The sequence below is a fragment of the Eptatretus burgeri genome, chromosome 3 (genome assembly GCF_056783735.1).
Source record: "Eptatretus burgeri isolate ZD-2024b chromosome 3, Ebu_testis_v1, whole genome shotgun sequence".
Classification (NCBI taxonomy): domain Eukaryota; kingdom Metazoa; phylum Chordata; class Myxini; order Myxiniformes; family Myxinidae; genus Eptatretus; species Eptatretus burgeri.
Genome location: NC_140963.1, coordinates 72,475,473 through 72,488,912, shown reverse-complemented (window position 1 = coordinate 72,488,912; position 13,440 = coordinate 72,475,473). Strand labels below are relative to the sequence as shown.

The 13,440-nt window shown below is 43.9% G+C and overlaps 2 protein-coding genes across 5 annotated transcripts in view; one reads left to right on the top strand and one right to left on the bottom strand.

The window, feature by feature from the left end:
• Positions 1–13,440, top strand: part of LOC147030172 (cyclin-T2-like) — a 49,535-nt gene that overhangs the window by 16,174 nt on the left and 19,921 nt on the right. For all 4 annotated transcript variants that reach the window (XM_085873955.1, XM_085873956.1, XM_085873959.1 and 1 more), the window contains 4 exons: positions 4,655–4,783; positions 4,926–4,986; positions 6,845–6,907; positions 7,521–7,566. In XM_085873955.1, coding sequence (XP_085730081.1) covers positions 4,655–4,783; positions 4,926–4,986; positions 6,845–6,907; positions 7,521–7,566 — 299 coding nt within the window. The remainder of the gene's footprint in view (positions 1–4,654; positions 4,784–4,925; positions 4,987–6,844; positions 6,908–7,520; positions 7,567–13,440) is intronic.
• The window catches only part of LOC147030173 (transmembrane protein 163a-like), a 324,697-nt gene that overhangs the window by 293,154 nt on the left and 18,103 nt on the right, over positions 1–13,440 (bottom strand). The window lies entirely within an intron of this gene.

The following is a 13,440-nucleotide window of genomic DNA, read 5'->3' as shown; positions in this document are numbered from 1 at the left end:
TCCTGGGCTTTTGGTATTACTCTGTGTCTGAATATCTGTCTGTGTCCTTTGATAATATTAGTTGTTTGGTTGCCATGAAAGCAATAACCATTACTGCCTGGTGTTACTCATCAATTCTGGATGTAAATGGGGCAAGGTTTTTATTTATTTATTTTGCCCATGGCATTAACACATAATGGCCCACTCTTTTCACAAGGTACTGTGAGATTGTTGATGGCCTCACGAGTGCTCGAACTGGAATTGTAAACAAGCTGCTTTCACTTCCGATCTAAAATGTTGAACTACTTTTTCATGCAACAACCAGAGTTCGACTGCAAAAGTACTTCAACATCATCTAGTCTTTGTTGCTTTTTTTTTTTTTTTGCATGCCACTTTAATCTTGCTTTTACAAAAAAAAAAGTAAACCCACCTCCAGATCATCTTGCAACAAATATCTGATACATATATAATATTATATATATATATATATATATATATATATATATAAAATCAGTGGGGGGGGGTCCATTTATGCAATCCTTGCCATCTGGGTTTAGTTGATTAGGTGAGAGCTGATTGGCTATTCCCTCCATTCACAGGTGAGAGATGTGGGTGGGTCTTTATTTATTTATTCATTGCCTGCTTTTGACATTTGCATGTGGTACATGTTTGAGAGCCTCATTGGTATGCATTGTGCTGTCGCTGATGATTCGCCAATAAGCTGAAACCGGTCCGGTATCAGTATAGTATGATGATGATGATGAGGAGGTGTGTATAGCTGACGGTGTGTTGCATTGGGATTCTCATGTGTGAACTATTTGTAAGCGTCTTTGTAGTTGTGGAGGAACTCTAGGAAGGTTTCGAAACAGCAAAGTGCTTACCTTGTGTAGGCCTTCTTGGGTTGCTTTCTGTAGCTTCTTCTGCTCGAGGAGAGGGGGGGTGGTGTGAAATATATATATATATATATATATATATATATATATATATATATATATATATATATATATATATATATATATATATCTCACAGACCTGTTTTTTTTTTGTATTTATTTCTTCATTAATTGTACGTATTCATTTGTTCAATGACCCGCCAGTTATTAAACTTGCTCGCAGTAGTTGCTGCTAGCCTGCTATGAATTCATTTCTTCACTTTATGTCCCATGGCCACTTATTATATTATGCTTCCACTTCATGAACCATCATACTTCAGTTTAGACACTCATCTTGATGTTTGATTTATTTTATTTTATGACTTGAACGTTTTTCAGCATTGGCAGTCGTACAGAAATTAGACTTTTTTTTTTTCATGGCATTACTGCAAGGTCCGCTTGCCTCTGAACAATCTCGTCTGAATTTAATGCTCGATCTGATTGTTAAAATAAAAATTGGATTGGTGCTTCCCAGGCGAGACATTGCATCTAAAGTGCACCTTCCCTTGGATGGACATTAAGTTGGGCATCTCGGGCTGCAAGTATTATTTGGTGGATATTAATAATCCCTCAGATGGACATTAAGCTGGGGACCCACCTGATAAGTGATGATGTCTTTTGATGAAGGTTAAGAGAGTTGTAGCATCCTCGCTAGCTTCCAAATTCCTTTCCTGACTGACTGATGGAAAGGTATGGCAAATCACCCAGCATAATCATTGCCACGAGATTGCTTCGGCAGTGCCAATGTGCTGCCCGCAGAATGCAGACACGAGAGAGGTATATGCAACAAACTTGCATTCTGTCACAGGTGGGGAGGGGGTACATGGGCAGGCATAGAAGGTGCATATACTGATAAACAACATCAGAGTGCAGAGATGAAGGTAGAGGTAGACAGTGATTATGGTGTGTGTTGGAGAAAAAAAAAAAACTTCAGTAGTAGGAATGAGAACTCAAGGAGTTGAGGTGGTTAAGGTGGATGGGTGTAAATACTTGGGATCAACTGTCCAAAGTAACGGAGAGTGTGGTAGAGAAGTGAAGAAGAGAGTGCAGGCTGGATGGAGTGGGTGGAGAAGTTGCAGGAGTGATTTGTGACAGAAGGATAGCTGCAAGAGTGAAGGGGAAAGTACAGTATATAAGAGGTTAGTGAGACCAGCTATGTTGTATGGTTTGGAGGCGGTGGCGGTGGCGCTGACAAAAAGACAGGAAGCGGAGCTGGAGGTGGCAGAGTTAAAGATGCTGCGATTTTCGTTGGGAGTGACGAGGATGGATAGGATTAGAAATGAGTATATTAGAGGGACAGCGCAGGGAGGACGGTTTGGAGACAAAGTGAGAGAGGCGAGATTGAGATGGTTTGGACATGTGCACAGGAGGGATGCGGGGTATATCGGGAGAAGGATGCTGAGGATGGAGCCGCCAGGTAGGAGGAGAACAGGAACGCCAAAGAGGTTTATGGATGTGGGGAGGGCAGACATGCGGGTAGTTGGTGTGACAATGGAAGATGTGGAGGACAGAGCGAAATGGAGATGGATGATCCACTGTGGCGACCCCTAACGGGAGCATCCGAAAGAAGAAGAAGAAGAGTAGGAATGAGAACTAATGTGAGGTGACAATAGGGTGCTATATCGAGATATTAAACAGAAGGAACTGAAGAAGGTGATTCTTTAGAATATATAAAAAATGAATAAATAAATAAACGGAGGTGGAATTAACATTTTGACTTGGGAAGATAACAAGGGGTGGCCTACAATATTAATGTGTGGGGACAGATAGTGCTGGAAGAGGTCAGTGATCGACTTCATTACTTTGCTCATGATGAGAATACTAGGGGTCATTAAATATGGGTAATGTTTTCTGTTTTCCAAGATTCAGCAGGATGGCCCTGTCTACTCCTCGATCTTTACTCTGTTATAGGGATAAGAAAGAGCATGAACTTCTAAGTTTCTACCATAGTTGTCGTTTATTCGTCAAAATAGTTCCTGGTCTCTCGTATTCTGCGAAGTATTTATTTAGAATCTTGTGACTTCATTCGCTACAACCGTCGTCGTAAGGTCCATATTCTTCAGTTTCCAAAATATTTTCACTTGATTTTTGATGTCCCAGGACATTGTCGTTTTGATAGTTATTTTTGCTCTGTACACTTCAAAATAATTGGGTATACAGACACTTCAGTTATCAATGCTCTGTTCTCTTTTCTGTTTCTCATCACTGTACTAACAAAATGTGTTTGTTTATCAGAAGCTTTTCCACATTTGTCGGTGTGAAACTCACGTGTTCTGGGGAGCACCCTTTAAGGGGAGTAGGATCAGGATTAACGACCTGAGACTTCTTCACCCTTCCCCCCCCCCCCAATAGATAGAGTTCAGACATTGCATTTTATCATGTATATCATGCCATGTCTCATAAGATGCAGTGGAGTATTTTCCTTCACGAGTTCTCATCATGTATTGGAGGATGATGGATGAGATCCCATGTTGAGGGTAAAAACCCTGGTTTCATTTTACCTATTGCTGCCACACTTACAGCTACTGCAGCCACTTTTATTCACTGCGAGCCTGTATAGGACCCATTGCTTCGCTGACAGGAATGCCAATCTTTGCTGCGATGGTTGATCTCTGGAGCAAGAACAAAAAAGGATTCCTGGGAGATCCTGCCCTCCATGTGGGGATAAGCAGCATCGCAAGTTGGCATTTGTAGTTTCACCATGTGTGCCCATGATGTACTCATGCACAAACCTTCCTTCCTAACGTCATCTTTTTTATTTTGCATCATAAACCTTTCTGGGAGTTCCCTGAATTAACTGTCGTTGGTTAAATCTGTGAACGCATTCTCAAGTTATAGCACGACAGGCAGACAGAAAAGGCTCCTTTTATAATTTAGTTTTTTTTAAAAAAAAATATGCACGTAAGAGGAATTTTTGAGGTCACATGACTGCTCCCCTTCGTGAAGTGTCATGTCACATCAGTCCACCACCCGTCATGTATGGAGAATCCAGTGCGGAGGGGAAGAGAGAAATTCTTCCATTTTTGCCGACGTAATAAAGAGATGGTATGATGTTTTGACTGGCAGGTTTTCAGAGAACTGAAATAAAAATGGAACTTTCACCCTTTAAAAATCGTGCGAATAAATGATTGAAATATCAGTTGCTTTTTTTATTATTTTTTTTTTGTTCGTATCCTTGTCTCACCTATGTTGCAAGTCGAGCGACCTGCTTTGTGATGCTTTAAAAGGCGGTGTGTCATCAGAAATACTGTTTGATAATGCAATATATTACTGAATGTGGTATGAATAAAATGGAAATGTTGAATCGAGTCGATATGAGACTCACCATTATTGAAAGTGAAGAAGAAGATGGAGGAAAAGTTTTTGTTTAAATATAAATTGAAACCGGCCCAGCTATCCTCAACTTACTCAACCGTATCATACTGTTTGCAGATTGGGGGTACCGAGCTGTTTAGTGCTATCCGCTATAGGACAATTGTTGACGGACGGATGCACGCACACACCCAGGCACGCCAAAACCGAGCTCCTTTTGTAGTGTAGATTCTCTTGTTGCCGTCACCATTAAACCACGAGCAAGTACATCTCACACACAACTTGGTGGCAGAGAATTGCAGTACATGGTCACTCCATAATTATACTATCAACATTCCTTCTTGCCTCACACCACCTGATCAACAACAGAATGTGTGTGCAAAGGCTTTTCCTGAGCAAATGAAACTGTTGCGCTTGTTGGTTGTGTTTAGGCAATGGCACAGGCAGCTCTGTTTTTGGCGGCCAAGGTCGAGGAACAGCAGATCAAGCTGGAACACATGTTGCGCATGGCACATAGCCAGTTCAAAGCACAACAACCGTTTCCTGATCCCAACAGCAAGGTGGGATTGTTAGCAATGACTTTGCATAACAAGTACCGTTTAGCATGGGCATTGCTCTTGCACGGTCAGCATCGGCGGTGGTATTGATCTTAACGAGGTTTTTTTCTTTCTTTCATGAATCGATTGAATCCTTAATTTCCAGACATATTTGAAGCTTTCTCAAGACATCATAATGCTGGAGAGCATTCTACTGCAGACTCTTGGTAGGTAAACCTTTTGAAAAGTCTGAGTTTTGTCTTTTTTTTATTATTATTATTATATATATATATATATATATATATATATATATATATATATATATATATATATATATTTTTTTTTTTACTGCACTCTTCTTTGGGGAATCTATTTCAGTTAACTCACTAGATGAGTGTAATTCATAAAGTTTCATATGATGTAATTTTTTTTTATGATGACGATTAGATCTATTTTAAAGCCACTAACATATTAGGGACTATATATATTTTTTACTACAACTGCAAAATGCAAGAGTCGATTGCTATTGAAAAGTTGGGAGGGGGTGGGTGAGTGTCCAGCACACAACCAATGCAATATTGAAAAATTTAGCATTCTGAGCACTTTATGGCTGCTTGTGCTCCCTTTTCTGGGAACATTATTTTAGGGGAATGGGCGTCAACTTTATTTTGTGTACCGTACAGTCCAACCAATGAAGGAATAGGAACGAGAAAAACAAAATCGAAGAAGGCAAGAAAGTAATAATAGAGATAACTAAACAGTCAAATGACCTAAAAGTCAAGTTAAACGAGTGAACTGTGAGAACACCAGCTGTACGTTGCAAACAGCACTCCAATATGCAAAAAGTAAGTAAAACATCAGAATTTCTCTGGATATTTTGCAGTCAAGCCGAAAGCAACATAGACCGAAAATAATGTCTGAAAATGTAAAATGAAGGTGAAAACTATTGAGATGGAAGGTCGGTCATCATACGTTCCCTCACTGGGAGCTATGAGGTACACGTTTCCATCGGGAATGTGCATTGACCCCCCCTTCCCTTTCATAACTCCTTGTGGGGGTGACGGACCATTGAAATAACGACAACCTTTGTCTTATGAGTTATTTTGCTTCAGTTTGTTTCAGATTGGATAGCTCATGACCAAAAACAGAGACCTAATTGTGTATTTTAGGATGATGATTTAATTAGGCAAGTCCTCAAATGTTTCCAACTAGCGCTCTCAAGTGCCGGTCCATGCGTGCTCTGGAGTGGTGTGCGATGTGGAGCGGTTGCAGCCAAATGGAATTGATTATATTTGAGCCTATGGCATTCAAGCAAACAATGTGACCAAAAGCATAGGATCTATTAATAGTCCACTTGCTAAATAATTATTTGCTCATTCAAACTTTTCATCAAATGTATTAAATCAATTGCAAGGAAAACTGCTTTGTAATCCTTTGAGTTTCCACAATTTTTGTTTTTTGACCAAGGTGGGAGGGAACAATCTATATACTGCCCCCCTCCAAAAAGGTGTGGGGGGCATGCCTCCCCCAGTACCCCACTGATCAATGCCAATGTTAAGATGTCAGACTTTTTACCTCCCCCAATTCCTTCTTCCTCGTCTGTCCCATACAAGCCTTTCCGACTTACCCCTTCATACTTCCTTTCTCTTTTTATGTCCCTCTCTTTTGCAATTCTATTTCATTTTCTCTGAAATCATCTTCCTTTTTATCACTTTACTCAAGTTCTAGTTTCTCAATTTAATGCTCCTACCCACTCCCCCCTTTTGCATCACAAACTATAGTTGGTCCTTTATATTAGGGTTTGTTGTCCACTCCTCGAATTGACTGTGTGTATACTGTAATTATTATTATTATTATTATTATTATTACACATTACTGAACGGCAGGTTTGTTTTCCTTATTGTCTGATAGCATTTCTGCAATGTTGCTGTGTGTTCCCTCGCACATACCTGAAGCTGTTGATTGTATGTATAACATCCAAATAGGAAGCTTGATATCTGAGGTTTATCACAACACTGAGTCTGCACTAAAATTTTCGAATGTGTTCTGCCGCATCTCATGTTTGTGTTGTTCATTGTGGGGCAGGTTTTGATATCACAATCGATCATCCACATACCCACGTCCTCAGGTGTATGCAGTTTGTGACAGGTTTGTTCTGTGCATGTCACTCAGGTGTTCCATTACACTTGCTGGATGTTTCCTACAGTTGGAATGGTCTCATAACTTTCAAGAAGGTGGTGTTCTCGAAAGTTTGGCATTTGACGATTCATTGGTGTATGCTTTGGAGATAGTTTATTTTTATTTTTTTTGAGACTATGCCATCATTGGATAACATCAGCTCGGTTGATGGCGTGCTATTATTGCAAGTTTTTAAAATCGACTGCTATTCATAAGTTGTGCCAGCAGGGTTGCAGCATTTGAGAGTATACCACTAGAGGAGATGTTAAGTCGGTTATCCAGTCTTTTTTGCATTTACAAGCTGCTGTTAACCTTGCAATACCTTTCAAAAAGAGTAGGCCTTTGGATTACTGCTCAGCCAAATTCCCTGAACCAAGATGGCTGTTACAATACTGGGGCACCACATCAGCAGCTTAGCTGCACCCTAAGTAACTGGTATGTCTGGGAAAGAAACGGTGAAAGTTGGCTGTTAAAATTTATATTGTAGTGTGGTATCCAAATTATCATTTCACAAAAACTAACAAATATTTGTAATCTTTGTCATCCGGAATGATATCTAACTTTTCCTTCCTGCTTTCCACAGCCAGTCGAGACTTGACTCAGACTTCTTATTTCATGGCGACCAACAGGTGAATTATTTTCATGAATTGATTGCTGAACCTGGTTCATGATGCTTATTGATAGTTATCCAGTTGGGTATCTCGTTCTGTCAAGTCGTGCCCGACTTCTCGTGATATTCATGATCAAATTTCTCCAAACATACCTATCCTGCACTGCTTCCTGAAACTCTGGCAGAGACAGCTTGGTTGCAGCCTTTACCACATCCATCAGGCACATACAAGGGTCTGCCTCTTCCTCTCCCCTCAACCCTACTCTGCATGGTTGACTTCCTTAGATTTTCTTTTTCTGCACGCATGACATGTCCAAAGTATGACAGTATCTGCTTTCGCATCAGCATGTCTAATGTAGATGAAGGTCTAATTTAAAACCAAGTCCTGATTTGTTTGTTCTTCTTGCAGTCCATGGAATTTTTAACCAAGTGCAGCTATGCAAAACTGGTTTTTATCCCCCGCCGCGTGGCAGAAGGGGGATATTGTTGTCACCCAGGTCGTCCGGCTGTCCGTCCGTCAACATTTATAGCTGTGAGTGCGATAACTCATAAACTTCGCCATATAGATTTGAAATTTGGGTCACATGTACCACCTGAAAAGGAAGAACCCTATTGATTTTGGGCATGGCCGGATCCAAGATGGCCGACTGGGGCGGCCATCTTGAAAAAACTTTTTTGTAATAAATGGAAAACCGCTTATCTGATTACAATTTTTGGTTACTACGTTCCTCACCCCTGGGGAACTTTTTCGAGATGATGACCAAATTGTGTCTTGTTTCCAATTCACCTCCCTCATTATCTGGAATATGTATGACCTTTTTCATTCAATGGCGGGGGATTTCCCATCTCTGATGGTATATTTTTAACCTTTCTTGTTTTTTGTTACCTCCACCACTGAAGGTGAAGGAGGTTGTTTTCACCCCATTCTGTTTGTCTGTCTGTGTGACGAGGAAGAATTGATTCGATTTTGGTGAAGATCCCAATCCGGATCTGGATACGCGAATTATTAAATTTTTTAAAAGTGATTCTTCGCCATTGAGAGATGGGGCCCAAAACTATATATAGCACGATGTCTCAAAAAGTTGAAGACTGATTCAGACGAAACTTGGTGGACAGGTTGGGTATGTCGCAAGGACAAATTGATTCAATTTTGGTGAAGATTCGGATCCGGATCCGACTACTATAATTTTTTTAAGTGATTCTTCACCATTGAAAGATTGGGCTAACAATGATATATTGTTGTGGACTGGGGTTCAGTGGTGATAAACGACCACTAGGTGGAGCGGTGGAGTCGTCTCCCACCGAACACCCGGAATTTAAGTCGTGACTCTCGGACAACTCCGAAAGGTCACGGGTCACTTAGCGGACCGTGGTCGCCAATATTTTGTCGACGCGAGGTAGGGTCCACTTGTCTAATTCCAATTTACCCAAGTACTCACGTCGTCCAACTACTGGGGAAACCACACCCTCGGCCGACTTTGTCCGAATCGAGTCGCTATCACCGACTCGGATCCAGCGTAACCGAGCGGAAGTTAACAAAGCCGCACCGGACCAAATGAACAATTTACCGGCCCGAACGGCTTTATAGTGGGGCAACTTAGCATAACAATTGTGCATTTTGTGAGGAAAGCACCAAATTTGGCACACTAGTCGCCTATCATATTTTGAACAGATTTGGATATTGGGCCATCTCAAAATTTTTGATGGCAGTGGAAAATGGCTGCCACAGCCATCAGCGGCTGAATTTGAGATGGCCCAATATCCAAATCTGTTCATAATATTGTTGCGGATTCGCGCCCGCCGGCGTGCTGACGGCCACGTAACTCGAATCGCGGCACGTCGCCCACCGGACGGACAATCCAGTCGTGACCCTCTCGGACTAACGCCGGGAACCAGTCACGGGTGGACCTTTCGGTCTCACCGCGATCGAGCCAACCAGCCCCCGCGTGGGATAGGGTTGCTCGCCAAATTCGACCTACCTAAGTACCCACGCGGAGGGTAGACCGGGCGATCGCACCTCGCCGCAGGTCGACTTCGGACACGGGCCACTTAAGCGACCCGTTCCGTACTATCGGGATAACCGAGCGGTGTTATCGTCGACCTCGACGGTTCGATTAATTATTGGGCGTATTCAGCCCACTACCAACCCTTTACGTGAAGCAAGATGAGGATTCAATGGGAGAAATGATGAAGCGAAGCGGGAAACAGTTCAACACAAAAGCACATTTATTCGCGGCACACGGGAAGCACACATATTCAATTCCACCAAAAGCACACAGAAAAAACACAATTCCATTTACACAAAAAGCAAATATAAAAGCGAAAACACAGTGCAGAGCTAATACCGACTACCGAGCACACGGCAACACTTATACAATTCTACTTCACAGACGGCGCCGACAACACATACCCAAAACCAAGGAAAAGAAATACCCCCAAGGATGAGGCGGGCCTGAGGCCGAGACCGGGTCGCGCCTACCCGTCTGGTGATGAGACGCGGAGCGGCGATGGCGCCCCAACCCGCGGGCCTCGCGGACAGTGTCTGGCAGGGGGTGGGAAAGGGGCCCCCTTGGTCGCACTATCTCAGCGCGGGGGGAAACAGGAGGGGGTTGCTGATGCTCGGGGTATAGAGGAGCTTTATTATCCCTGGTGTGCGTCTCCACCTCGGCCAGGTCGCGCTGCCGGCCTCCCTCGGGCGTGCAGCTCCCGGCACCGACGCGAGCACCCCCTCGTCTGCCTTCGCCGCTGCCGCCTCTCCGCCTCTGGACTCTCCGACTCTGGACTCTTCTTTGGACTCTCCTCGTTGGACTCTCTTCAGCTTCTCCAGCTACTGCAGGCTTCGGGCTCCAGACTTCCACATGGCTCTGACTGACGAACACGGTCCTTTTATCCCCCCGTAGCTTCGCCTTTGACCCCCTCCCTTTGACCTTTCACCTCGCTCCCCATTGGCCCGAGAAAAAGTGGGCGTGAAGGCTTTTTGATCCACAAATTTGCATATATCGATCGTCCTGGAGGCGGGGCCAAATCGCCCCTCGCTCACCGATTGGACGGCAAAAAGTGGGCGTGTGTCGTTTTTGATCCGTTTTTGAAGCACAAAATCCGTGATTTTGTACACGCTGTTCGACGCGCGCTCTGCACGAGTCCAACACCGGTACCCACAGCGGGGCAAGAACGGTGGCGATGCTACGGTTGCGAGGTGTGACGTGAAGGTCGTGGCAGTTGTGGTGAAGCGGCGTTGTGGTTGGTGGTTGATGTTGTGGTTGTGGTGGTAATCATGGCGGTTGGTCCAAAATAAAGATAGTAAAAGAAAAACGGCTATCCTGAAGAGTCGCAGCACGCATAAATGACATGTATTCCCACTAGACAACGGGTTTGGACCTAACTACACATGTACTTACCGAGATACCTCACCTAAGGGACCTGAATGGTGGTTTGCGAATTTGGTAACCACAACAATATGATAGGCGACTCGTGTGCCAAATTTGGTGCTTTCCTCACAACATGCACAATTGTTATGCTATATTTAGCTAAGTTGCCCCACTATTACTATTTCTCAATATGCACCTTGCTAGGCTAATGAAGGAAAGCACGAATAACGAACCAGCACATTTAACAGGGGTTTATTTATAAGAATAATCAGGGAGGGGGAGCACAAAAGGAGCAGAGTTATCACGAATAAAAGAAATCTAATGTACAAGCAAAGGAAAGCACTTACACAATTTCTACCTATAGACGGGGCCCACAGAGACACACACACACACACACACACACACACACACACACACACACACACACACACACACACACACACACACACACACACACACGAAACTGGACCCATGGGTCTTTAGTCGGTAGAGCCGGGCCAGGGCACCTGTCCCACCTCGTGCGGTCACACCGACCCGAACCACCACGGTGGGACTCAAACCCACGACCCTAAGTCCATGGCCCACGACCCTGGCTGCTCGGTCACCAGACTTGCCCTCTAAAGGACCGCAGACCGCTCCAACCATGACCCCGACCGTCTGCAGAGCCCTCGTCGACAACCACTCGGCCACGACGACAGACCGCTCGGCAATCGCCACGATCTCCTCTCTCCGAATCCTGGTCCTCACAACCACTCTACTCTTCTGAGGTGGGAGGGGTCTCTTCTCCTCGCCACTCACCTCCTGATTCGACGAGGGGTTGTCAGACGACTCGTGGTCACCTCCCGATTGGCTGGGGAGTGCGTGTCATGCTCACCCTTCACTCATTGGCTGGAGGAAACGGTCCATGCCCTTCCTTGGAGCGGAGCCTCGACCTGAAGTGACAGAGGCTCCGCCCACACCCTCAGCCAAAACACGTGGGCAATGGCGACTGGGTCGAGTGAGGGACAGTGGCATTGTTATTGTTGTTGTTGTAGTGGATGTAATAAACCTGACTATAAAAAATAACTCTTAGTGCACACACAAAATTCCCATTAGACAGAAGGAAGGATTCTAACTATAAACACATACTTATCAAAATAACTAAGCTATGGGGACTCTGGCTGTCTGTGTGCAAAAGGCTTCCAGATTCGTAACAATATAGCATGATATCTCTAAAAGTTGTGGACGGATTCGGACAAAACTTGGTGGACAGGTTGGGTGTGTCGCAAGGACTAATTGATTCGATTTTGGTGAAGATCTGAATCCAGATCTGGATACGAGAATTATTAATTTTTTAAAGTGATTCTTCACCATTGAGAAATGGGGCCAAAAACGATATAGTACTGTATAGCACGATATTTCAAAAATGGATCGGGCCCAATGTGTTCTTGTGGATCAGGCATTACATGGAAGAGGTATGCGCTCCACCGAGTGCCCTTCTCGTTTCGATACGTTTTCAAGGTCATATCTGGTTGAAGTTTTAGATATTTTTTTTTCAATTTAACTCGTAGGTTGCCACAAGTTCATGATCAGTCCCACAGTCTACACCTGACAGAGTATTGGCAGATTGCACAGCACTTGTCCATCTTCTGTTGATTAGAATGTAGTCAACCTGATTTCTACAATGCCAATCAGATGACGTCCATGTGTAACGTCTGCGCTTGAGTTGTTTGAAATATGTGTTTGCAATTAGGCGATAATTCTCCACAAACAGCTCTGGCATTCGCTCCCCTGGCTCATTTCAGATCAACCAAGTCTGTGCTTTCCTGCTCATTATCCAGCACCATAGCTTTAGTTCTTGGATTTATGATCATGATTGTTTTCTTAGCATATACAGAAGTGGTTTGCCATTGCCTTCTTCCGGGCAGTGTCTATACGAGACGGGTGATCCTAGCCATTTTTCTCCATAAGAGGATCCTCTGCCAAGCATCAAGACAAAGCAGCCACTACTGGCCATCTACCAGCTGCTCCCACGGCTTCATGTAACCCTGATTAGGAGGTTAAAACGTGGTACTACACCTTATCCAAGGGTGGCCCAATACAATGGGTTAACGAATTCAAAGGCCACCTCCTTTAAAAAGGGATTGCTGCTGTTACCCTGTTAGACCCTTAACCTCTGGTTACAAAACCTAAAACGCAAAGCAGCAGTGGATTTTGATTCAGAATTTCCTTCTCCTCGATGAGGTACCTACCAAGGCTAATGAGCCCCATCTGCCCAAAGGAACTGGTTTTAAGGTGCCAGTGATTCGCCTTTCACCTCTACATCTGTTCGTGAAAATAACCCCTCCACGAAAAGGCTGGTGCAAGGCTCGACTGTTCGGCTGCTTGAGACCCTGAGCCATTGGAGTATTTTACACACCTTGAGAGCTTATCCTCAATGTCACTCCATGCCATAACAGTCCATTGAGGTCGGTGACAATAGTAATGGTGCCATTTGCAATAAAATCAGGAAGATTGAATGGCAGAGGGGGGAGTGCACAGTTGCT